Below are 27,516 nucleotides of genomic sequence, written 5' to 3'. Positions count from 1 at the left end.
ACCAACTCATAGGTTGTTGTGATAACAGAGTGAGATCATTTGTGTAAAATACTTGGCATATACTAAGTGTTCAATAATGGTGCTATCATGATAATGATTATTGTTTACTTGGTGCCTATCATAACTGGAATTATTGCATAAAATCCTCAGCCTTTTCCTTTTAAAGATGAGGAAAGTGAGCCCGGAGGTAAATGGCTTATGTGATGTCATTGTGCTTCTAGGTATTAGAACGAGGACCAGAACTCAGGCAGAGCCTGGACCCCATCTTCCCATCACCATCCATTGGCTATACATTGAATGAACTTGAACTGTAACACAAGCTAGAGCTCTGAACCTTTAAAAAAATGTGATTCTACTTTCTTCCCCCCGAGATTAGGAACAAATCTAAGCAAGTGAAATCCCCCCCGCCCCAGGAATCCAAAATGGAGAATCAGCACTGGCCAATGAAGGCCCCTCCTCAAGCAGGGTACCTACTCACAGTCATTTTTGGGCCCCCCAGGAAAGTTGTCTTCCTGGCAGAGAAGTTAAATGACAGCAGCTGCTGATGTGAGAGAAAGGTCGTTTTGAAGAGCATGTCTTGGACCAACTCAGTCCCATTGAGATAGCACGTGTAAAAACAGCCCAAAGCCTGGCATTAGTAATGCTCCGAACATGAATTGACTCTAAACAAGAACACTAAGGCTTTCAGACTTCAGAACTGTGAGCTCTGGAGTCCATACACTGGTCTCTGCAGGACACCTTCCCCAGCACCTGCTCCCTGACCCTGTCCCAGAGTTGTAGTCTGCTCCTCACAGCTCTGGATTTGCTGATGGAACATCTCCCAAGGCTTCCTGGGCTGCTGGGCACACCCTCTGCACAGAAAGAGAAGTGTCTATGGGTAGTCATCTCCCCTTCCTGGTTTGAGGAGGCCTCCTAATCAGTCAAAAGGGCTGGACACTCTGAATGGGCTGCCCTGGGCCCATGCAGTGACAAAACCTGGAATCAGGCTCTTATTGGCTACCACATGGTGGCAGTGGTTTCAGTTTTGAGTCAGCGTCTTGATCAGTCGGGACAATAACATAAAAGTCACCACAAGAATGCAACAAAACTCCCACTTACTCATCAGTCAGACTTCTGATTAAACCAACCTTCCAATAGCATCCAAAAAACTCTCAGAGCTCCACGAAATTCACTGTCCCAGTGATAGCATTAACAGTAACCAACCTCCATGGCAGGCTCAGTACATGGAGCCTTTGGTGGATAGCTCATTTGATGCTCACAACAACCCTATGAGCTAGGTGCTATTTATATCTCTGTTTTATAGAGAAGAAAACTGAGGTACAGATGAGGAAACTACCTCAGTTCTTACAGGTGAAAATGGAGGATCCAGGATTAAACCCAAGCAACGTGAATCCATAGCCTCTATCCCTAACCTCCATGTTATACTATCCCTAAACCCATTTAACTGGCTAATCCCATGTTCCTAAATTAGAGTCAAGAAGTGGGGAGGTGAGAGCAGTAAGTGCAGTGAGGAGGAGCAAGAGGAAGAGGGAGAAAGGCAGAAGCAATCCAAAGAACAACTGTTGAAAACAGCCGCTGAGAACAGAAAGAGCCCCAAGAGGAAGCTGCAGAGCCACCACTCAGGAGGCTGCAGCAGGGCATGGTTGCTTAGCATGGGGGCTGGCAGCCCTGCAAATGTTAATAGTCCTTGAGAGAGAACAGACACCCCCCCGCCAGCTCAGTAGAAATGCCTTGGAGCATTTTGGAACTGGAGTGGTCTGAGACCCTACACCCACCAATTAAGGACAATATTATTTTACAGCCCAACACAGTAACTCATCCTTATAAATTATGTCCTTCAGTCACCAAGAAAATGTTAAATTGTGCTTGGAGTGCTCTATTCAAGAAGGAAAGAGGACATTCTATAAAGTAAAATGTAAACATTCTGAGATTTGGGTCATCAGAGGGTTAGGTAACCTTTATCTGGAGCATTCACGTATTCAGAACATCTTATTCCTCATGAGGCTAGATAGAGTCAGTGTAAAGAATATATATCTCATGGATTTTTTCAAAATGGTTTCATGTTCATTATCTGTTGATCCTCAAAAGCCACAGGACTTCTATTAGCACAGACAAGAACTGGATTATACTTGCTTTTCTCTCCAAAAATCTCAGTCTCCAGCCTACTAAAATTAAAGCAATACAGTGAGATTCTCAAAATTGCACTTAAGCTATAGTGAGGTAAAAGTCCCCAGACTCTGGAATCTGGTCACTTTTTGTTTTAAGTGACTGCAAACCGAGGACTTCAGATATGTGCCATCAGTAGACAAGGAACTCAGGATCTCTTAGATGGGTAGTCATCCTGTCCTCTTTCCCACCAGGATATGGGCTGGTCTCTCTCCCCAAAACAGCAAGGGGCTTGGTGGGGAAGCATTTTGCAACCTGAAAGCATAACTAGATCATGGCATTATAGTAAAGACACAATGTCTAGGCCCAGAAGGATCCAGGACATGCATTCTGTGTGGGTGGAAGCAGAAGAGACAGCAACATCTATAGTCGTATTCATTATCTGTGTAGTTATATTCTATGAGGTCACTATGAACACTGAATTAATGAATACTAAACCATTACTCTTGGACTCTTGGGAGAAATACAGGAGAAATGCAAGAATCCTGTGAGCTTCTAGTCACAGTATTTTTGTCAACCAACCAATACACAACTTTATTTTATGTGTTTTTCTGTTTAAAGGCATCTTATTTAATATATATTGTTGATTCATTAACATTGAGCTCATGGCTAACAGCACTATAACTGATGCCTGAATGGAGTTTATCTAACACGTGTACTTTTTCCCTAAGGCACATCACAACCTTCTTGCACTTAGGAACACTAGGCAGCACTTCAGCACTGTGCTTGGGGGCTATTTTTACAGAAAAACCACCAACCAAAAGCACAGAAATGTGACAAACATGGCACTAAAGAGATAATAAAAAATACACTTGTTTACAGTGTGAAAGCTGAAACAAGAAGGCAGAGTGTAGCCGTGTTTAACCTCAGCTGCTTATGTGACTCCAGTTTTTTGCCATGCTGCACATGTCTGCATATGACCACAAAGGCACACAAGTATCAATTTGGGAGTTACAAATAAATTTTAGCGAGTAAGCAAATTCGCAAATACAGAATCTATGAATAATGAGAATCGACTGTATTGATCATCAGAGGGCCTAGAGCCCCAGCCTTCTGTATTGATTGGATTTCCCACATATACCTCCCTCAGCGTGCTTTACATTACTGAGCACTGGCCCCCAGCTCTCCATTCCACCCCTCATTTTTCATGTTGGCCATTGCTGGCAAGAGCTGTGCTCCGGCCTTATGACAAATCCCATGGCTGTGACTGATTGTCTAGCCAGCTCTGGTCCCTGGGCCCAGCACAGCCCATCAGGCTAGGGCTTCATGTCTTCATTAGCTCAGTCCCCAGAGCAGGCACATGGCTGTCATCCAGGCGAGGAGATAAAGAGATCCAGATACCACCACCCAGCAAATCCCTTACTGCGTGGAGTCTGGAGAAAGAAACCTTGGCTCACCTTCCATCCAGCCACAAGCAGAGTTATGCCCCTCACTGCATGGGAGCCAATGGGAGCCAGCAGGGCTTCAGATCTGACCCTGCCTCCATTCCCCTCACACCCCAACACAACCTCATTTTCTTTTCTCCTTATAGATGTTTATGTTAGTTCCCCAGAGTCTTCGGGTATGGATGATGAGCTTTCATTCCACAGGGCAGATGCTGTAACACAGGACTGGGTCAAATGTTCCTACCCCAGTTTGATCCCAACCCTGTTCTCCTGACTCCAGAAGAAGGATGGGTCATTGTTTTATAACTAGAACTTAAGCCCTCTGCAAAATAATCCAAAAGAGCTAAAGTGAACCTTCCGCTATTCAGTCCCCTTACAACCCCAAACCCACGCCACAGAAAAGAAATGGAGAATGCAAATGTATGTGGGCAGAAATGGAAACACAGTTGTTGGAGTCAATTTGCATGGGGAAGGAACTGCTGTATGAAGTGACTGTCTCCAGAGAGCGAGTCTACAGCCCAGGTGGTATGACCAGATATAGGGGATCTATCCATGCTCATCCCCAACAGCAAAAGGAGGGAGGGAACAAAGCAAGGCAAAGCTTCCATCTTCATTTTGAGCTGTCAATCTGGCCCCTTTTCCCTGGCATTAAACTCCCTGGGAAGGAAATGAAGGTACCCGCCAGTTGGCAGGAAGCCGGAGAAAGAGCAAGTTCAATCCAATTAGAATTGGATTCAATCAAATTTAAGAAGAAAATTCCATCCAAAGCAGAGCATCATTAAGACAGCAGTTGAAGAAAACTCATTAGCTTGAGAGCCCCCACATCTCCCAATTAAAACATTCCCTACACCACTCCCAGTCCTAACACCTTTTTATCCATAAAAATGGTGAATGCTAAAAATCTGTGCTTTCCTAAGCAGCACAAGCAAAATGCAAATACTAGATAGTGGAGGTGGTGATAGAGCCACCCCTATATGACTGAATGGATTCAGGAGCTTTTGTCTACCTGTGGTTTGTTGCTGTGTCCTTCCTTCCAGGATGCCTTTCAAGAAATTCCTTCAAGGTGGTTTCTACAACCTCCTGCCCTGAACTAGACCTATACTGGTGAGAGAAGGAGGAATCACGTCTCTATGAATTAATCAAGATGCCCAGCGCATGTCCCACTCTCTCTCATATACACGCATGCGTGCGTGCACACACACACTACTGAGGGCCCCATTTCCCATAAACTGAATATCAAAGACCAAAATGCTCCTAATGTACCTATTTTGGAAGAAAAGACACAAACTTGCTTTGAGAGTTGAGAACTAGCCTTCTTGGTCATTACGTTCTGCTGCCAGCCCCCCTTCCTTGCTCAGAAAGTGAATTTGAAGTCAGATTGAAAATCAGGACAGAATCAAAAAATAGGAAAGAAATACTCATTCTGTCAGAAAAATTTTTAACAGGCCCTTCTTCCAGCAAATCCCAATCCAATTCCAATTCCTACTCATTATTACTTTAAACTGAATGCATCATTTAACTTTTATATCATCTTGCTTTTATGTATTTTTCCAGTCTGATTAGATTTCTTTTTTAACCAAAAGGGCAGGCCCCAGGACATTTTCTTGTGTTTAGAGTCCTCATTTGTCTCCTTGTGGGGAAGAACTTTCTCTAGATTAGAAATCCTTCCAGGCATGTTAAAAGTGGCAAAACAAACTCTAGTAATGAGAAGAGAGGTTGAGGTAGTTGAATCTCCTGGGCCTCAAATCAGTGGTGTACTGGTAAATATTTACCAATTAGCTCTTTGGGGAGCAAAAAGCCCTAGTTTGTAGCATTTGCCAATTTCCGTGGTGTAAATATTCCCATCATGGCCGATTTCAAGCCACAAGGAGACATCAGTGAAGCTAGAGGAACAAAGAGCCGTGTGCGGTGGGCTCCCAGGAGCCAGTGCGGGTGAGCGGGATTCAGCATACCACCGGCCCTTAACGCCTTTGTCACCCAGAGATGCTTTGAGGTTTTCCAGTGGCCACCCAATTCCGGGGGGGGAATGAAAGTGCACAGTCCATAACTGTCATGGAGGTTTTTTAGTGACTGTTTGAAAGGGGTTTCCAGGTCACTGGAGAATAGTTGTTATTAAAAGGCAAAGGCTGTGACCATGATCCAAGAATAAGGGAAATGGACTTCATCCATCCCTTTGTACTCCAGTGGCCTGTGTCAAGAATGTCCGCTTCGGTGACTTTCTGTTTATGTGAGAATAAAGACAAAGCCTGGGATGAGGAGAGAAGGCTGTCTGTGGAAAGCAGGGGCAGGTGGGCGGGTCTCCTGGTGTGAAGAAATTAATCCCTTTGTTTCCTCTTATCTCCATCTCTCCTTCTCGCCCACCTGGCCCTCCTCCTCCTCCTCCTCCTACTCCTCCTCCTTCTCCTCCTCCTCATGCACTCCCCTGCCCTGCCCCTCTGCTCTCACTCCCCAGAGAGTTTTCCAAAGAGAGGGAGAAGGCCAAGGCTCGGGGAGATTTCCAGAAGCTTCGAGAGAAGCAGCAGCTGGAAGAGGACCTGAAGGGCTACCTGGACTGGATCACCCAGGCAGAGGACATCGACCCCGAGAATGAGGATGAAGGCATGGATGAGGAGAAGCCCCGAAACAGTGAGCAGCCATCCTGTCTTGGGCTGGGTTCTGGGAGAGGGAGGAGACAGGGGCCAGAACAGGGAGACCTTCTACCACCAACTTATCCTTACAGTTTGTCTTCCTGGAACAACATTAAATGCATTGATTGCAGTCATTTCTACTCATAGAAATTAGTCGCAGATGTGAAATAATTGCTGTTGATCTGTAAAGCCTCATATTCCTTTTAGATCCAAAAATTCTAAAAGACAGTTGAGATTTTGCTAAGGTGGACTCTTTTTTTTTTTTTTTTTATCAGACACCCTCCTCCAGGCTCCATCTCTTTGGGCAAGGGGCAGATTATGGTCTTCCCATTAGAGTTTTAAAATCCCTATGGTGTAGGAATGTAGGAATATATATCCTAACACATATATATATAAATATGTGAGTCTAGGTTCTTGTCCTTATGAGCAAGCATTAATTATGTCCATTGTATTCAAACTCCCCAGTTAGTTTCTGTATGTTTCTAAACTGAGTTCTAACTGGGAATCTGGGAGAAGTAGCAGGTGGAGGGAAAAGGGAAGAAGACAGTCAAAGATGTGAATAGAGAATAGAATCTCTGCTCCCTCATTTCAAAGACTGATTTAATACATCTATCAACTGTTCCCTTTCTGATAACTCTGCTCAAGGTGAAAATACAAAATTAAAACACACAAACAACAAGGGACTCATAACAACATAATTTAATAACCTAAGGAGACCTTTATGCTCTACTAAGTAGTTTTGCAAGTTGGAAGACAACACCTTTGATGGATTGTAATGGTGAGCAATGATGCCATTGAGAGTCTTTCTGGAAAAATGACTGGCAGCTTGTATTATACTGTTGATGGTACTGTGGAGTAGTTGATTCGTTTGTGGACTGAATGGTATGGTGAATAAATAAGCTGGCCTGTGAATGACAGAGAAGCTTACCTCTAAGGCACAGGAATTGTCATCTTGGCTCCTCTCTTCACCTTAAGTCAGGTGGAGCCCCTAACTCCTGATTAATGGTGATGAGCATGCTTCTTACCGTGTTATTAAAAATGTGCAGTATCCACTACTTGCTTAGCAATTAATTGCCATCCACAGAGACATATAGTTATTCTGTTCTCTGGCTAAAGCAAGAGCTTCCAAGGAGAAGTATGCTGCTTCCCTGCCTTGCCCATGAAGTGAATAAATTCCAGGGAGTTTCCAGAATGGAGTATTCTCTGCTGCTAGAGCAGATCACATGGACAAGGCCCATGTACCCACATTTCTGGCTAAGCTTTGGGAAGAGCATACTGAACTGCCTACCCCAATGGACAGGGTCTCTGCCACATTTTTGTAAGCTCAAATATGGATGAAATTGGACTCTGGAGACTGTTGTGCCTCTCACCTCATGGCTAGAGGACACTTTCGGGTCTGCTTCTTGTCCTCAGTCAACCTGTCCTAGGAGGATGGAATGGGAGCCTGGCTCCTTCAGTTGTGGGGATGATGGTGGAACAGTTCTAGGGGATGGAGCAAGAGAATAAGTATCAAAAAAAGCAAGATACAGAGAGTAAAAAAATAACACTTACAATGAAGTGAATGTGAGAGACTTAGGAATGGAGCCAGAAAACGGGTCCAAAGGACTGTCTACTGGGGAAGTCCAATTACAAGCAGAGTTGATGTGATTAAATTATTAAGGAATTGGCAACCTAACAGATCTGCGGGAAAGGCAAGTCTATGGCTTAGGAAGTATATTCTCTTCTTCAGAACTTCATAGTTTGCCCTTCAAAACAAATACAAGGGGAGAAGTGCTGCTACAAATTACATGTGTGTCTCAATTAAAGTACTATCTTGGCCTTTGAAATTGCTAAAAGATTACAGGTTAGTGTATTTGGCAGTTCTTTTCAGTTCAAAGATTAAGTAGTCTTTTAAGGAAAAAAGGTATTATCACTCTTCATCGATGGCTCTGGCAACTTCCGGGCAGAATCCCCATCAGCACTTAACAAGATGCACCGGTGAGACAGAGTTGGCTCCAGCACAGGGAAAGTTCAATGGCACGTTCCGTGGTAGCTGGGCTTACCAAGAGGGGGCCCAAAGACTCATTTTTTTTCTAGGAAAAGCTACAAAACGACTGAGGAAGTAGAAGGAACAGGGGTTGGGAAGACACAAGAGAGAAAGGGCATAGTGGGGAAGCATTTCTCTAAGTACTTAGAGCAAATGATGTGCCCAGTAAAATTATATACAAAAATATATTCTAGTTCATTCATTCTTCCCTTCTTCCCTCCCTCCATCCATCCATCAATTAAGGGCAACTCTGTGCCACGCCCTGTTTTAGGCACTGGGGATATAGCAATGAACAAAATAGTCAAACCTCCTTGCCCTCGTAGAAATTATATTCTAGTGGGGAGACGGACAATAAATTAAATAGTATGTAAGAGAGTGACAGAGTAACAAGTACTGTGGAGAAAGATAAAACAGTGAGAGGGAGACAAAAGTGTTGAGATGTGGCCAGGAAATACCTCACAGAAAAGGTAGCATTTGAATAAAGACTTGAAGGCAATAAGAAAAAGAAACATATAGATATTTGAGAAAAGAGCATTCTGGGCAGAGGGACTAGCTCATGGAAAGGGAGGCTAGCCTCCCTTCTGTTTCCAAGTCAGCCTCAAGGGAGGAATGAATAACAGGGACAGTGGTAGGAGATGAGGTTCAAGGTTAACCAAGGAGTAGATCATGAAAATCATTGTAAGAATTTGGACTTTCACCAGAGGCGAGCCAAGAAGCCCCTGGTGGTTTCGAGCTAAGAAGTGACATGACCTACACGTATTTAACAGGATCCCCCAGCTGCCATGTGCAGAATGAGATGAAAGTGAGCAAGGGTGACACAGGGAGCCAGGTAGGAGGCTACTGACTCAAGAGATGGTGCTTTATCCTGGTAACATGGGGTGGTGCACTCAGGCTCCAGAATGGCATCATTTGCTGACATACCAGATATGGGGTGTGAGAAAGAGAGAAGTCAGGAAGATTCCAAGGTGATTGTCCTCAACAGTAGTAAGAGTAGAATCATCATTTACTGATTTAGGGAAGATGATGACAAGAAAAGATGTTAGGGCAGGAGTATCAGGAAAACCATCTTGGACCTTTTAGTTTGAAATGTCCATTAGACTTCCAAGTGGAGATGTTGAGTGAGCAACTGGGATAAATCTGAGTCTGAGGAAAAGTCTGGGACAGAATTATAATTCGCAGAGTCAACATTCACCTAGCTGTGAGAGTAGGGCATAATGTAGACAGATGTGGGACACATCCTAAGAACTTGGGCCCCAGTGGTGTTTGGAGACAGCAGTGATGAAGAAGAACCAGCAAGGGAGACTTAGAAAGGTATGGCCAGACAGACAAGAGGAAAAGTGAAGGAGGGTCCATGCTGCCCTGAGGCCAAGCAGGGTGAGCACTCAAAGCTGGTCATTGGGCTTAGCAATGTGGAGGTCACCAGTGGGTGAAACGGTGAGGCTCAAAGCTTGAGGGCAAATGAGAGTCTTCTTTTGTGAGTCTCTTGAGTCTAGATACTTCACAGAATGGTATCAGGCATTGTTTGCAGACCTCCTGTTGTTGGCATGGCCTAGCTGTGAGCCATCTAAGGGTTTCCAGAAAGGGGAGAGGAGGAGACTCATGCAATCCAGCCTGCCTGTTCCACTAAGGAGGTGTGTAAAGCCCAGCCTTGCATTCTATCTCCATCTCCAGTCATTTTAGTACTAGCCATTGCCTCTGTGATTGGTTACAGACAGCGCTGGGAAAAGGAGAAAATGACACTCAAGAGCTATTATGGTGCCAAAAAGAAGAGAAGCAAGCAAGGGGTGTGCTTGTGCACCGTTGCATTTGTGCCACTTCCAAAGCAGGCAGCCGCGTGGGTCTTGGCCTCCAAGCCCTTCTCCTCCTGTGTAAAGACTAGGGTAATGTGGAGGCCTCCCTCTCCCTCCGAGTGGCAACAAGCATCCCTTGTGAAGTCACCACTGGCAAAACTATCACTGCTGCCCAGAGCCCATGGTCACCAGGAGAGATGCGCTGCTCCAAGGGACGGGCCCGTTTTTCAGCTTCAATGTCGAATCTGATAGAAGGCCAGTCATTAGAGAGAGAGAAGCCATAGAGAAAGAGATAAAGTCAGAAATTTCTTCTTTCTTTTTCCTCCTCAAGATAAAAAAAAATGCATTTATTAAGTATCTATCCATATGGGAATCTCTGTATCATGCCATTAAGGCAATTTAAATGCACTCCCAGCCCTCTAAAGCTTGCAGTCTAAGACAGACATTTATGTGGATGAGCATATCAAAGACAGACAGACGGTAGAACCGAAACATTGAATTTCCACATAGATAAGCAAGATTAAATATTTACACCAGTGGTGTTCAGTTATGTGACTCGGGAGCCACTTTTGCAATCATCATTAGCTGACGGAGCCGCATGACTGCTATATGCCCTGCAGAGTCTAGGATAGTGGATTATTGAAACACGGACATTTGAGGGCTTATGAGAGCTGCAGGTTACCCACAAAAGGGCCCCATCTGAATATCACTGATTTACATTATATACGTGTCAAGGGCATGTGTATCATTATTTCAAGCTTTTTTTTTTTTTTTACATTTTAATCAGAATAATCAGCATTTACCCTGGACTTAACCTGTGGTCAGGGGTTACCATGTGTCTAGATTTCTGTGACAGGATCCCACCAAGGATCTGGCTCTGCAATCATGAGAAGAAACACTAACAATTGTCTTTTCCTTGATTCCCTTCTTACCTTGCACCCTTTAATTATCAGGTGTTAGAGGACCATCCTGACCCCATGCCACTCAGTGAAGCAAACTCTGTGCAGACCCCAGATATCTCTTGTCCCCCCAGTTAACTCTAGCTGGTCCTAATCGGGGCCCTAAAACTTTAGTGTCGGAATGTGGCCTTAGAGATAAGGTAAGGAATCTAGAGTCCAACACGGGAACCACTCCCCTGGGCTGATGATTAGCGAGGGCAGGACTCGGAGCCAGGTCCCCTGATTCCCCATATAGGACTCTCTCCACCACACCATGGTGCTCTTCACAGAGGCCTTGTCAGACAGCTGTGGGCAAAAGCCGTCCCTAACTGTCCTTCTGTGCTCCCATGATCCTTGGGGTGTGTTCCCCTCTTCGCATGCCTGCTAGTCTACACTGTGAGGTCCTCAGCTAGCTGCCCTTAATTCACCCTATGTCCCTAGTCCCTGACAAAGCCCCAGCCATGGGAATATTACCATACATAGCAGTCAAGTGATTTACAAGAGTTTGTGAGTACCTGTCCATAAGCAGGTTTTGGCAGAGCATCTTCTGCCCTACCCTGGGCAGAGAAGCTCAGACCATCACCAGACTTGAGTAGCTTCCTCATTCTGTCTGTTCAGAGTGACCTTCTTGTGGCATCACTGATGACTCCCTTTCCGAGGGCTCTCTGCTAGCTCTGAATCACTCTCGGTCTTGCAAAGTGCCATTTGAAACCAGGCAAAAGGGCACGGAACCCCCAGAAGCAAGGACAGTGGCAAGGTAGGAAGATTGCAGTGTCATGGGAAGGTGTGGGGAGCTCTTGAGAAATGACGGAGTGCCGTTCCCTGAAGACGCTGGCTATACGCTGGGGCTCTGCCATGAGACTCTTTCATGGATCCTTCCAGCTCTGGTGTTAATCAGTACCCCTGGGCAGGGCCCCTGGACCCAGGATTTTGTGCAGTACGTGGGAGATCATGTCACAGAGACCCAGGCGGGCCTTCCCACAGGTAGCACTTCTGCATTTGGAGCAGAGTCTGGCCCTGCAAGCATGTAGATGCCCTTGTCCCAGCCTGGAGAGCAGGGGAGAGCTACCGGAGGGGTGGTATTGAATATACAGTGAGAAGTTAGGCGTGTCAATCTCACCGAGCGGCCATAGATTTCTTAAAGCAAAACCACTTTTGGGTAAAGCTTGCTGACTTGGAGCTGTTGGGAGACCATGACAGCCTTCTCAGTGAATGATGGCTGTAGGCTCCTGGAGGAATGGAGGAGAAAAAGCCACAAAGCATTTTGACAGACTCTGATGGCCTGCCCACACCAGCCTTAGGTCAGTGTATAGGTGCCTGACTGGCCTGTGACGTCATAGGTTAGTAAGGGCCCTGTTCCTGCTCAGGAGGCACCTATGCACCCTTTCCTACCACCCCACCCCCACCCACTCAGGGAGACTCCCAGTCCACAGCGCCCTCTCAAGACAGAAGGAAGCTTGCTGCATCTTTGCAGAGCCCAGGGCTCCGCGGTGATGCCATAGGAAGCAGAATGAGGCAGGCTGGGGGCGGACAACAGCATCCACAGGGCTGTGTCTTTAGGGGGGCTCGTGCCAAAGCACAGTTACACCCAACAAGCTCTAGAAGACAAATGGTTACATTTATGGTGAGGAATATAGTCAACGCCAGCTGAGAAACGTACCAGAAAAGGGCTTCTTACACCTTTTTAAGACACCTGCCTTTGTCTTGGTTTACCCTTTACTGCCTAACGTCCATGGCAGCAAGCACACAGCCAGGCACTTGCTAGGCAATGCTGCGGTTTCCCAGAGACACAGGATTACCCACCGAGCCACCAGATGACTCCCTGCCGCTCTTGCCATGTGAAGGGGACAAGTGGGAGCTGTTTTCCTGGGAGCACTGGCCAACCACGTGCCCAGCAGGGGCAGAGCAAAGAGACTGTTACTCTTGTAGGACTGAGCAAGACCAGGACTCCTCGGTGGGGCCCCAGAACTTGGAAGGCCCCCTTCCCCCAGTGCCTGAGGGACAGCACCCTCTGCCCTCCAGCCAGGGTCTCGGCCCAAACCAGCATCTTGTGAGCCCTCTTCTGTCTCAGCGGCTTCTCCACCCTCCCAGCTACCAGCTACTGGGCTAGAAGGGCTTCTTCTTCCTCCCTCTTTCTCCTCCCTCCTCCTCTTCTGTATCCTTCCTCTATTTAGTCAGCTACCATATCTTATCAGTTGTCCTCCCCACCCTCCAACCAAAGTCCCCTTGCCCGCCCTCTCCCTCCCCTGCTCTCCTCCTCTCTTCCCCAAGGCAGTAGCCACCTGGCTGCCCTGCCCCCAGCCCCACTTCCACACCCTGCATGATATAGCAAAATTCCTGTATTTCTAGAGCTGACATGTCAATCTCCTGCTCAAAAGCTCTGAATGTCTCTCCACAGCTGCAAAATAAAGCCTAAACATTTTCTTTTTTTTTTTTTTAAGATTTTGTTTTTATTTATTTGACAGAGAGAGACACAGTGAGAGAGGGAACACAAGCAGAGGGAGTGGGAGAGGGAGAAGCAGGCTTCCCTGGGATCACGACCCGAGCCGAAGGCAGCCACTTCACGACTGAGCCACCCAGGCGCCCCGCCTAAACATTTTCTATCTGTATTCTCGGCACCTCAGATCTATCCCAGCCAATAGCTTCAACATATCACTCCCTACTCCCCTTCTGCAAAACCAGACTACTCTGGTCTGCTAATTTCTCTCTTCTGGACTTTCATGTGTCTCTGCCTGGAATACCCTCTCCCTCCTCACCTCACTTGCCTGCTCCAAACCTGCCTAGTCCTCCCAGACTCTCTCAGTCCTCCCAGCCTGTCCCTCCCAGGACAGGCACTGGCAGACAGGCTCGACCTTTGCCCCGCCTCCCCAGTGTGAGTGAGCATGGCCCAGCCCTTGGGAGACAAAGACTATGCTTTACCAACTTCTTATTCACTCTCCCACCTAGCATCCAAGACAGTGATTTATATTTAATAGACTTCTCCCCTCCAAAAAATATTGAACTGAACTTGAATTGAATCCAGCTCTGTGGATCAAGAATATTAAGGTTTTATATCTCTCCATTGCTACCTACTTGGCCAAATACCCTTTGTCTAGTCTTAACCATACTCACAGTAGGCCCTTGGAAAATGTATCATCATTGACAGTGTGGGTAGAAATGATTTACGGGCTGAGGAAGTGGGCCTAGAAGAACAGTTGGAAGGAGCTAGAATTATAGACCCACTGAAAGAGAAAGCTGGATGGTCAATGGAGCAAAGGGGTGAGATCCCTCACTCCCACATTCTCTCCCTGAAAGGGAGTCATTGTTCCATAGCTTGTGCTTTTTTGGTTCTGAGATTGGATAGTGGACACATATCAGCCCTTTATGGGCTCTCCTGATAGAGGCAGGACAGGGGCAAAGGCATGACAGGGGCAAAGGCATGACAGGGGACATATCTTTTCCTTGCATGCAAGGGGGAAAAGACATAGATTATCTCATTTAATCCTCCCCAAGATCATCTTATGTGTGTACTCCTATCCTCATTTTACAGATGGGAAAACTGAGGCTCAGAGAAATTCACTTGTTCATGTCACATAGCTTGTGCATTGCCCTTAACCTCAGCTAGGTAGGCCTTGAGCCCAGTTCTGCTGACTCTGCCCTATACTCCTTTATACTCCTAATACCATAGTCCTGCCCCTTAGTGATGTCAGGACTGTCCTTCTCCTCCAACCAGAAGGGAACTAGAAGAGGGCCCTGCTAACCCCCCGGAGGCCAGAGTAGCCTCTTCATCTCCTTTGTTATAGCATTTATCACCTTCCATCTAATGGGCAAAGCGAGATGGACAGAGAAAAGAAGGAGAGGGGAGGGCAGCAGAGGGGAAACAGTGGTAGGGAAAACTGATCTTGAATGTTAACATAAAGGGGCATGAGTTTGATTTTTAAAGAAAGAGAGAAAAGATGAGCTTTATGATTATAAGAACTATGTTTGAAGCATGAAAGGAAGTCATGGCATTATCTTGTTCAAGCAAAAAAAAAAACAAATAAGTTAACTGAGATCAAAAACTATCCATCTCGTGGCGGGGAGAGGGGGAGGAATCCAGCTGGCTCAGTCAGTAGAGTATGTGACTCTTGATCTCAAGGTCATGAGTTCAAGCCCCATGCTGGGCACTGAGCCTATTTAAAATAAAAAATAAAATACATTTAATCTTTTTATATTCTTTTAATTTGTTTTTTTTTATTTTATTTTATTGTTATGTTAGTCACCATACAGTACATCATTAGTTTTTGATGTAGTTTTCCATGATTCATTGTTTGTGTATTACACCCAGTGCTCCATGCAATATGTGCCCTCCTTAATACCCATCACTGTGCTAACGCATCCCCCCACCACCCTCCCCTCTAAAACCTTCAATTTGTTTCTCAGAGTCCATAGTCTCTCACGGTTAGTCTCCCCCTCTGATTTCCCCCTGCCCTTCATTTTTCCCTTCCTTCTCCTAATGTCCTCCATGCTATTCCTTATGTTCCACAAATTAGTGAAACCATATGATAATTGACTTTCTCTGCTTGACTTATTTCACTCAGCATAATCTCCTCCAGTCCCATCCATGTTGATTCGAAAGTTGGGTATTCATCCTTTCTGATGGCTGAGTAATATTCCATTATATATATGAACCAAATCTTCTTTATCCATTTGTCCACTGAAGGGCATCTTGGCTCCTTCCACAGTTTGGCTATTGTGGACATTGCTGCTATGAACATTGGGGTGCATATGGCCCTTCTTTTCACTACATCTGTGTCTTTGGGGTAAATACCAAATAGTGCAATTGCTGGGTCATAGGGTAGTTTTATTTTTAATTTTTTGAGGAACCTCCACACTGTTTTCCAAAGTGGCTGTACCAACTTGCATTCCCACCAACAGTGTAAGAGGGTTCCCCTTTCTCCACAACCTCTCCAACATTTGTTGTTTCTTGCCTTGTCAATTTTTGCCATTTTAACTGGTGTAAGGTGGTATCTCAGTGTGGTTTTGATTTGAATTTCCCTGATGGCTAATGATGATGAACATTTTTTCATGTGTCTGTTAGCCATTTGTATGTCTTCTTCAGAGAAGTGTCTGTTCATCTCTTCTGCCCATTTTTTGACTTGATTATTTGTTTTTTGGGTGATGAGTTTGAGAAGTTCTTTATAGATCTTGGATATCAGCCCTTTGTCTATAGTTATCATTTGCAAAAATCTTCTCCCATTCTGTGGGTTGCCTCTTTGTTTTGTTGACTGTTTCCTTTGTTGTGCAGAAGCTTTTCTTTTTTTTTTTATCTTGATGAGGTCCCAAAAGTTTATTTTTGCTTTTGTTTCCCTTGCCTTTGGGGACATGTCTTGAAAGAAGTTGCTGTGGCCTACGTCGAAGAGGTTACTGCCTATGTTCTCCTCTAGGATTTTGATGGATTCCTGTCTCACATTGAGGTCGTTCATCCATTTTGAGTTTATCTTTGTGTATGGTGTAAGACAATGGTCGAGTTTCATTCTTCTGTATATAGCTGTCCAATTTTCCCAGCGCCATTTATTGAAGAGACTGTCTTTTTTCCATTGCATATTTTTTCCTGCTTTCTTGAAGATTATTTGACCATAGAGTTGAGGGTCCATATCTGGGCTCTCTATTCTGTTCCATTGGTCTCTGTGTCTGTTTTTGTGCCAGTACCATGCTGTCTTGGTGATCACGGCTTTGTAATATAGCTTGAAATCAGGCAACGTGATGCCCCCAGCTTTGTTTTTCTTTTTCAACATTTCTTTGGCAATTCGGGGTCTTTTCTGTGTTTAATCTTTTTTTAAAAATCCATTTGGAATGGTTTAAGTGATAGTCTTGCTTAAAAGAAAACTTTTGACTTACATGACCCATCAGAGTTTCTTTCAGTTCAAGGCCACTTTTGGACTTGATTAGAGGAGAGTGCTGTCAACCAGAATGCTCCAGGAATAGGGTGTTCTAGCTCACTGACCATCCACTCTCCTGTCTTGCCAAACCCACCATGAGGGGTGTGATATAGTTTGTCTGTGATGATGCAGGATTATGCAGTTCTGCAGGGCCATCCCTTCCAAGCCTCTGATAATCCCAGGAACGTTGGCATGATAGAGGCCCAGAAGAAGAATCTCTGGCCAGGGACAGCCTCACAGTGAGGGAGTTCATATGTGGTGTTTTTGGAGAGGTCTTGTCACCTACCTGAAGCCACAAAACCCTTTGACCAATGGATCTGCCCACTCAGCCTCACCCAGGGTAGGTGCCCAGTAAAGTGCTGATTTGATTTTAATTTGGTGCTTTGCAAACAGATCGACACACCTGGGAGCTGGACGTAGCTCAGCAAAGGTATCAAAGGGAAGATGAAGCATCTTAAATTTCCCTTTGATCCATTTCCTCCAATAACCAGCCCCCAAACAGAACCCCCCACAGTACAGTTGCCTTTGGCTCCCAACACCCACCCCTCCCTTCCTTCCACATAAAGTCTGGGAGATAAAAGCCCCATGTCACATCAATATATATTACCTGTCAGAAGGCTGTTCTTGAAGGAGAAGGAGTGAGAGCTCTTGCCTCTGTCATTGCTTGCTGAGGTGGGAGATTATCACCTGGTGACAGAGGGAGATTAACCACATACTGTATTTCCATCATCAGGGCACGTGGTATGGGAGGCCAGTGGAAGGGGCACAGACACTGAGATTGTTGGCCTTACAGTGGTAGAACAGTCTGGGGGAGAACTCCTGGGGTCATGCACACGCTCGTTTGAGAGAGACATTTGTGCATTCGTTCAATACATGTTTAGGTACCAACTGGCCACTCAGAATACCAAGATAAATAAACACAGTCAGTTTCCTAAGGGGACTTACAGCCTAGTGAAGGAGACAGATGCACAAACAGGTTACAGCAGTGAGTTGAAGGGATGAACAAGGTATTGGAGAAATACAGAGGTAAGGGAGTAGCATTTGGAAGAAGGTGGATGGGGCTGCCTCCCCAGGGAATGACTCCGAAGGGGTGCCGTGTCAGTTAGGGTGGGCTAATCGTTGTCATAAACAACCCCCAAATCAAGTCTGCCACTTGGCACAGTGACGGTCACTTCTGGCCCCACGGTTCAGTGTGGGTTTGGCGTTGGTAGGAGGGGAAGTTCCCCTCCACACAGGCTTCGGGAATCCGGGCTTCTTCCTGCTCGCAGCTCTACCACCCTCTGGGCCTCAGAGGCCTCCGTGGATGCCCTGCATCTGGCCAGCAGAAGAGGCAAGAGAGAGGGAGTGTAAAGGTCAGGTGTAGGAGTGTGGGCACAGCTCCCCTCCCCACCTCATTGGCCGGAATAGTTCTCAGCTCCAGCTAGCTTCCAGAACATAGCCTAGCTATGTGCTGGGGTAGAGGGGCGGCAAGGGGGGAGAACAACTGGAGTTGCTTGGACACATGGCAGGGGCTGCGCCACCCACAGTCTGGGAGCAGTTCACAAGGCTTTTAAAAGGAGGAGAAAGGCATTGTAAGCTGAGGGAGCCACATATATCAAGTGTAGAGGCAAGTAACAGGAAGAGGAAGGAGAAGAGGAGGAGGAGGAAGGAGAAGACGTTACTTTAGGGTGCATGGGGAGAAACCAAAGATTGAGCCAAGAAAGAAGCCAGCCCTGGTCCCAGAGGGCTTCAGAGATGGCCCTCATTCTGTGGATAAGGAGGAGCCACCAAAGAGACTTGAGCAGAGGTCACTGTTGAAAGGCCACCACGACCTTGATGGGAACCAGTGATTGGAAGGAGGGAGAAGCTGGAAGCAGGGAGGTTAGTCATTTCTGGGGCTGATATGGGTGAAATGAGGATCAAAGAGGGGGAATGCATTGCAAAGGTGGCCTTCCACCAGTTGCCTGCATCCACTAGGACAGTCCTGGGGGCGAGCCGACCAAGGAACCTTTGGAATAAATTCCCTGTGCTTTTCCAGACCCAGAGATGGTGGAGGGGTTACAGCAGTGTCCTGGCCTCCTGAAGGACTCCCCCCAAGAGCTGGTTTTTCCTGTCTGGGAGCTCTGTCAGTGCTTGGCCCCTGCTGTTCCACGCCTGTTTCTATCTGTGACCACAAACACACCAATAAGCAGTACCTTTCCCCCGACAGGTACCACATGTAGAATTCAAGTGACTCTGCTTCATTTAATCCCTGCCCTTATGATTAAGTGGCTTATAAAAAAAAAAAAAAAGGTTGAGTAACAACCCCAAACATAGGGCTTCGATGGCTCCATCCTTCAGGATTACTTCATCAAATGGAAATGCACATGCCTCTGGTGATAACTGCAGTGTTTCCAGAAGAGATTTATGCTCCCATATAATAGGAAAGATTTCATCCTCTTAAATAACTGTAGTACCTGCTGTAAGTGCTGGACTATGAATCATTGTGATCACTTGTGTTTAAGCCTCGTGGTTAGTGGGATGGGGCTGGAGCCTGGTCAGAACAAAAGAGAATCGCCCTAAGGGAGTGGCTCAATAGAAAGGTAGTCCCTTGGGAAGATGGATGGAACTCTTCAAACCAGAAGGCAGAATGTCAGAGCTAGGCTGGGCTGCAGGCAGGGGGAAGAGGGAGAACTGGAGCAGAGAAGGCCGGGCCAGTTAAGGATTATTCCCACCTCCATCCGGGCTGCTGTAACAAATTCCCATAGACTGCCTGGCTTAAACACCAAACATTTATTTCTCATAGTTCTGGAGGCTAGAAGTCCAAGATCGGAGTGCCAGCATGGTCAAGTTCTTGGTGAGGCTCCTCTTCCTGTTTATAGAAGGCTGTCTTCTTGCTGTGTCCTGATGTGGTAAAAAGAGCGCAAGCCATCTCCCTGACCTCTTGTTTTAAGGCCACTAATCCCAATCTTAAAGGCTCTATACTCATGACCTAGTGACCTCCCAAAGGCCCCACCTCCAAATACCATCACACTGGGATTAGGGTTTCAACATACAGATTTGGGGCAACACAAACATTCAGTCCATTGCAGTGACCTTTCTGTGTCCCTATACTAGGCCCTGGATTACTTCTTTAGCCAAGTGGATGGCTCCAGCACAATCAGAAAATCACAGAATCCTAACGTCCCAGAGCACACAGGGGTCTCCAGGTCACTGAGTCTATCTCCCAGCCTTTGGGCAGAACCACACAGCTTCCAGTCATGCCTGACCTACCTGTTAAGTGCCCTGGGGGCTAAAAGAAGCATCTGGATTATTTCTATAGGGCCCTATCTCCTCTAAGGCTTGTTTGTTTTCTGAAGACAGCAAAGGGCAGATTTCCTCCCCACTCACAGTGCTCACAGACTTACTTTCTCTCAAAGATGCATGCAGGTTTCAACACTCCCAGGGCAGATCACGGAATGTGCTCAAGGGTAACATAGTGGGAACTGGGCAAAGGCCTCCCAGAACAGAACAGTGTTCTTCATTTCCAAGCACCTGACTTCAAGCCTAAACTTGGACTTCACTGCAAAGGCCGTAAACTTTCTTCCTTCTGCCCCCAGTTTGGATCCTCCAGCAGGACCCACACATATCATGACATTTAGCACCACCCCTCCTCAAAGGGGAGGATGAGCAAGAAAAATGTGTTTGCACAAAAACCCTATTCCCAAAATATAGTCCATGAATGAATGATCTCCTGCGAAGGTCACCAAGGAAGACCAGAGCAAGTCAAATGTCCTATTCCAGGTGATATCTCCAGATAGCCTAGGAGAAAAAAAAGGACTAGAAAGAAAGATTTAGCCATTTACTCAGATTCATACAAATATATACTCTTTGCAACAGAGACTTAATTCACATTAGTTCATCAGACTGACCAAAACTACCCCCAGCAAAGATCTGCAGGGTTGATTCACTAAGACAGAGCTTTGATGAAAGAAGTTTAAAGCTTGTCCTTTCCAAAAATATGTATTTGAATTTTGACAAGGTTCTTTGGTGTTGGTTTGTTTTATTGTTTTTTTTTTTTTTTTTTTACAAAAGAGTATGGGTATTAAGATATTTTTTAAACATCTGGACAAAAAAAGCCTTTGATGCTCCTTAAGTCATGTTCTAAATATCATTTACCAAACATAAAGCTGGTTTTGACTAACATAGCCTAACTCTTATGCACAGGACTTCACAGTGCCTCATATGCGGGAACGCAAACAGCCCAAGATTAGAGGTCAAGAGAAAATATAAACACAGGCTCAAAGCTTTTAAAGAATTATTACAACTGCCCTGAAACTTGTCTGTGCTTTGCTTGGGTGTGACATAATAGATCTGTTCTCAATGACTTACTGACGAGGTGGAAAGCCTTAATTATATGCTTGACAGGCTGGCTTTAAGGGGAAAAGCCTTTGTTTACCTTACCAATTCCAAGCTTCAAATCAGCCTGTCCAACCATTATATCTCATTTCAATGACTCATGAGATATGATAATGGTATGTAATATCAGGCCAGTTATTATGTTAACAAAATTCTCTGAAAATAGCAACACGTACCTATAAAAACAGACACACATACACACACACACACACACACACACACACCCCATACACATGGGCAAGAAAAAAATTGAGGACCGCTTTCTTGTCAGAAATATTCAGAATTAGAGTCTCATTATATTTATTATTACTTGCTTCAGTAAGCTGATATGACTAGAAGCTTGGTGTGATGTTTGCCGTGCCCAGCAGAGGCAGAGAAAAAGATCCCCACTATCACCTGAGGGGAGAGCCTCTGCTTGGCATGAAAAGTAAAGCCAATGGTAGAAGGTCCTAGCCCCCTCGGCCCGCAGCCCGTTCTGCCACCCGGCGGGGATGATGAAGTTGCAATGCTCATTTGCCGACAACCAGGCAAAGTGCCCTAGGTTTTCACCAGGAAGATCCCAAGCCTTAGTAAAAATTGTAGAGCTTCTTCTTGAGCCTCTCAGATGGTATATAATCATTTTCAATAATTATAATTTCCATAGCATTAATCCATGTGGTCATGCCCCTTGATTGGGTGAGGAGGGAGTACAGCAATGTGAGATGAATGGCCCTCACCTTTCTCTCCTAACAGGATCAGAGTTTTGGGTGGGGATAGTCCATGTGTTGTAGTGGCATGGAGGAGCCTGAGAAAAACAGGCCACGCAAGCTTCCGGGCCCCCCTCAGTTACCAACTGGCAATCGTTCTCAGTCTCCTCATTGGTAAAATGAGAGGTTGGGCCAGACAGCTGCAAAGACCCCTTCCAGACCTCTGTTTTGTTTCTATAGTTCTAAGTTGACATACATTAGCTTTAGTCCTAGGAGTCTGAACCAAACCTGGATCTTTCCAGTCCATCATACTTCAGTCGATTCTAGAAGCCTGCAGTTCCCAGACTCCCAGAATTGGTACAGGGTCTCCTACAAGACTCGCCAACCCCTGCAAGCCAGCCTGTTCTTCCAAATACCTTCCTGGCACCTGCATGCATTCTGCCCTCCCTGCCTGGAAAGCCCCACTCCACCATCTGCTTTTGGAACTGCATTGTCTCAGTTACTACCTCCCCTACCTTCCCCTCTGCCTCCACCTCTCCTCACTCCCAGAACACCTACTCCAGGCCTGCACCATAGAGTGTGTCTATTTATTTATCCATCTTCTACCATCTGCTGGATGGCATACCTTGTGAGGGTGGGAACTTTGTATTCTCAGCACTATCGCAGAGCCTGGCAGATAGGCAGTCAATGAATCTCCATTAGAAAGGGGGTGGGAGATGGGGGGAGAAAAGTGGGGGTGGCCCGAACGTCTGGAACTCTGCCATTAGGAGCAGATGACTGGGGCCTGCCTTGTCACTGTATCGGAGCTAAAACCAGGAAAGGCCAGATCTGATCCAGCAGAGGATAGGTAATGAATCAGACATACAGATTAATGCTTTGTCTTCCATTTCTTGTCTGCCAACATTTCTTTCTAACTTCTGCGAGAGGGCGGGATCACTCCATGGTGTTTTTCTTCAGGTTCTCACCTCTTCTCCCCTTTATTCTAAAATACATGCAGAGAAGAGTCAGAAATATCCTTATTCTGTTTCTCTCTCCATGAGGCCAGCTGGCCTGCAGTCAGGAAATGGTTAATAGAGTACAAAGAATAAATGCTTAGCTGCTTCTTTAGGATGGGAAAGCTGAATACGTTTAAGGCTTGAAAAGGTCAACTCTCTTCCAAGGGGGCAGAGGTTTGATTTCATCCATTATGTGATCTTTGGCATAATGCTCGTTTCATTCACTGGATGTGATGGAGATTTATGGAGTAAATGTTATCACAAGCTGAGACTTAATGAGATCTCAACTGTATCTCCTGGTTGTAGTGGAAAGCAACCATTTTGGTAATAAATAGAGAACAGCATCTAATTTGTAAATTCCCCTTTCCGTTTCTAAGTTTAATCAGATCAGTGAAACTGAAGGGAATTGTTGATGACCCAAAATTATTTTCCATGCCTCAGTCTGGCCAGGAAGCATTGCTCCTTACGGAAATGGCCTGCTGCTCTGGCAATGGAAGGGGATGACATTTGTCATTAGACTAACCCAATTGTTGCCATATTAAAAAATATGTTTAGACCAAAATCTATTTAAAACCAAACTGGAACTGAGGCTCCATAGCGCTGTTACGAGTGTCACTGGTTCATAGAAGCAAAAATTCTTTCCAAATAAGCTACAGAAACCTGTAGCAGGGGCCACTCTAAAATTGCCCAGGACCCATGTGACTTCATCTTGACCCAACTGAGGCATCCAGAGTAAGGCTAGAAGGACCACCATGGTACCCAGATGGTGGTCGCAAATACCCTTTTCTGGCATGGCAGACAGCAGGTTAGGGGGCCAGAACACAACCTCTGGCAGATTCTTGGTTTCAGGTAGGGTTTAAAAAAAGAATTAAAGGAGCACAAAAGGGAGGTAAATGCAGCTATCTTCTTTCCAGTCATGCTTAAACAGTGTTCACGATGAATGGTAGGTAAAGATTTTTACAGATTGTCTCCTCACGAGCTGTTAAGCATTTCCAGGGCAGGGACCATGGCACGGGGAAGTCGCTGTTAGCACACAGTAGGAACTTCATGAATATTTCATGAAAGGACTGACAACAATGATGAAGACTTGGGGGAGGTTGATGGCCCCAAAGGGAGCATGGTTAACTGCAGCCGGCCTTAGAGATTGGCCCTGGGAGCACATACATCATCACTAATAAGTGTTCAGACTCCAGATGACCTTTTAGATGCAAAGCAAGTGATCTTGAGATTCTTCTGTTTAGCCTGCATTTTGCTTTTCCATTCCCTAATAAATATATACGGTGTCCAGGCATTCTAACACGGAGTATTATTACTGAAAATTATGAACAACAGCTACCACTTATCAATCACCTCCGCTAACTTACAGTATCTTAAATCCTCACTTAAGCCTCCAAGATCGGTAATATTATCTCTCTTTTTCCAGATGAGAAAGATGAGATTCAGATAATTTGCCCAAGGCCAGGCAGCCAGCAGGAGGCTTGGCCAGGGCTCCTGCCCCAGGGCTGTCTGACTCTAACAGCCAGCCTCTTTCTCTTTTGTCAGCAGGAAAGAGGCAAGCGCAAAGAACAAGGTAGCCCCCAAAATACTCGGTGATAGGGAGGAGAAATCGAGGGGAGGGAAGACTCCAGAAAGCAGTCAGGAGACCTGGTTCCTTGTCTCAGCTCTAATACGAATAGCTCTGGGACCTCAAATAAACCCTTTCCCCTCTAGGCCTCAGTTTTCTAGGATATAAAAGTAATACTCAATCTCCGGTTTTCCATAAATCCCTGAGCATTCTGATCCCTTAGAGCCCCCTCTGGCACTTTCCCTTTGAGTCCTATATTCCAGAAGTGATGACTAGCTGGGCCAGGGAGAGAATGTCCTCATTTTGCAGACCCTGTTTCCCGCGCCCCTCCCCCCAGCGCCCCCCCCCCCCCGCCCCTGCCTTGGCTGGACAGCAGGTGGCTACAAGATAGAAACCTCTCTCCAGCATCCAGCAGCTACTTCATGGCCCACACTCTTCTGCTCTGTGCCCAGAACCAATATCCTGATAACTTTGTCTTGGCCTTGAAAGCATCGAACGGTAGAATTTCAGCACCGGAAAGTGTTGCGAAGGCTCATTCCTGCTCCCCTGGTGTCTCCATCTCTGTCTCTGCATGAAACTCCTCTATAGCATCTATACAGAGTCTTTCCCCCCCTTTCTCGAACACTGTGGGAGGAACTCACCAGGTAACAAGAAACCCCCTCCCTTTTTGTGCACCTCCAGTTTTTATAACATTCTTCCTTTTCGTGAGCTGACACGTGCGGCTGCTTCCCTTCCCCACACTGGTCTGAGGTGTCAGGGTGCAACACTGCCCCCCCAAAGGCACTGTTAATTATCCTCGCTCGGCTAGTTACTCACACTAATTGCTTCTCTGTCTCTGCTCTCCCTCCTGCCTTCCGTTGCCATGAGGGGTGTGCTTCTGACATCCTTGCCCACCTCTTTTCATTGGCCCTCCCAGTAACCAATGAGGGAAGCATGGAGCTGTTCAGACTATGTGTCCTTCCCAGACACTGAGTCGAGGCTAAGGAGGACCCTGGAATGCAGGGCTCCTGGCTCTGGCACAGACGGTTTCCGCAACACCTCTCTGCCTGCGTCTCTCTTTCCCCCACTCCCCTGCAGCCCCTCCTTCCTCCCCAGTGCTGACCTCTGTGCTTGGTCCCTTCTATCTGCAAGGAGGCTCACTCTCCTACAGTTTTATTGGAATAAAAAATGGGCTACTGTCTCCTTTGTGCTTTCCCCAAATCAGGCAAATACCCTAGCTTCACTCCTTTGCAGCTGACCATCAGATAAGGATTACTCCCACAACACAAGCAACAAAAGCAATAGAGTTGCATGAATCTGCCTGAAGTCTCCGTGTCCCCATGTACAGACCCACCAACATCTGTTCATCATGCAATCCACACAACCAGCCCTTCCCTTCCTTACTTAAAAAGCCTATTCCTTATCCCACCTACCATGACGGAGAGTCCATCCAAAAACCAGAAGTTCTGTGTCCTTCCTTCTAGGTTTCCTGGGCCGCTGAGCTCACAGCACGAAGCCTCATAGAATCTAGGCTTCAGAAGGGGAGGAATAACCAAGAGGTAGTATGACTACCCAGGCAGGGAGGCCCAGATGAACCCAAGGTCGCGCCTCCCATCTAAAGTCAATTGCTGGAACATCAGCATTCCCACTTCCTGCCAGTGCCCCCAGGCCTTTTGCTTGTTGAAGACAGTGGTCCCTGTTCTCTGGATTTCAAAAACCCTTTCTCTCTTTTAAAGGAAGAACAATCAGCCTCTCCAGCAAGCCCAACTCTCCTGAGAAATTACAGAAGAGTTCTAAGATTAGGGAAAAGAGGGAGGAGGGATGAAGGGTGAATAATACCTTTGATTCAGATTAAATCTGGAGGGGAAGATTCTGGAGGGAGAGGGTATGGAGTAGAATAATAAAGCGACATTGTCTGGCATTAACACCCCCCAGTTCTTGCACATTTGGCTTGGGGTCGGTTTCTCCTCCTCTGCCTGGTTCAGAGTCACCCCACTGCTGTGGGCATGAGCACCCTACCCAGCAGTGGCCAGTCTTGGCCCTACCCTAGTATAGCCCAAGGGGGAGGCAGGAGCCTTCAGTGGGTGGCTGACTGTGTGGGTTCCAGTCCCCGCCCTGATGAAACAGAGTGAAGGAAACAGTGCCGACGTGGCCCCATCCCAGAGATGCTCGTCTGCACCGCACTCTGAGGGTGAAGGAGAGCCATGGAAGAAAGCTGAATGGATGCTTCTGGATGGGCTCCCGGGCCTCCAGCAGAAGCTGAGTCCTGCTCCCGGCCCTGCGGCACTTCCCCATCTGGTTTCCCAGGGAAATCAGCATCGCGCCATGGAAGATGCCCTGCTTTCTGAGGGCTGTGGTGGAAAAAAAAGGATAAGAGAGTAAAGCAGAAAAAAGCGGGTGAGTCAGTGAGGTGCGGCTCTTCCTTCCATTCATGAGCCAGAGTCAAAGGCACCGTTGGTGGGGGGAGCGGCAACGAGCAGAGGACTGACCAAACCTGCCTCCTGGCCCCGGCTCTGCTCCTGCACAACCTCAGTCTCCTCATCCAGAAATTGTGAATGAAGACACCTTCTTCCCTGGCTGTCTCCCCAGGTAGTTGTGAGAATTAAAATGGCATCATTTCCTGGGAGTAGCACCAAACAGAGCTATACTCCTTCTAGCGAGCAGAGAAAGAACTGGATATATACCAGGGCACTGAACTACATGGTGCAAACGTGTAGTTTCCTCTTCAGGAGGAAGAATGCTGTGATGCTGTGGGATTCAAGAAGGCTTCAGGAAGGCAGGAAGACTGGGAGGGAAAGAGGGTCTTGTGCCCGTGGAGGAGCCCAGGGGACAGTCTCCAGCAGGGCGAAGACCGGATGTAGGTGGGTGCCTGGTGGCTGGCCAGCACCTTGCGTGCAATGGCATCACATCAAGCTGGCCCAGGGTGGCACAAAGCAGAGGTGGAGAGGAGAGCTGAATGCTGAGTGCCCGAGCATTCGCTGTGTGGAGATGGAATGGGAGTTTGGGTGAGTGGAGTGAAACCAAATCACAGGGGCCTCGGGAGGCAGGCTGAGGGTTCTGTGTGGTGCGGGACAGCCATGTGACATGATGAAATGGTGCTGAGG

At 46.5% G+C, this 27,516-nt stretch overlaps 1 protein-coding gene across 9 annotated transcripts in view; it reads left to right on the top strand.

Moving 5' to 3' along the window:
• Nucleotides 1-27,516, top strand: part of CACNA1C (calcium voltage-gated channel subunit alpha1 C) — a 649,893-nt gene that overhangs the window by 451,795 nt on the left and 170,582 nt on the right. For all 9 annotated transcript variants that reach the window (XM_078075431.1, XM_078075429.1, XM_078075427.1 and 6 more), the window contains exon 9: nt 6,004-6,176. In XM_078075431.1, the coding sequence (XP_077931557.1) occupies nt 6,004-6,176 (173 nt within the window). The remainder of the gene's footprint in view (nt 1-6,003; nt 6,177-27,516) is intronic.

Source organism: Halichoerus grypus, chromosome 6, assembly GCF_964656455.1.
Source record: "Halichoerus grypus chromosome 6, mHalGry1.hap1.1, whole genome shotgun sequence".
NCBI lineage: Eukaryota > Metazoa > Chordata > Mammalia > Carnivora > Phocidae > Halichoerus > Halichoerus grypus.
Note: the sequence above shows the minus strand (reverse complement) of the source record. Positions and strands in the feature narration are given on the sequence as shown.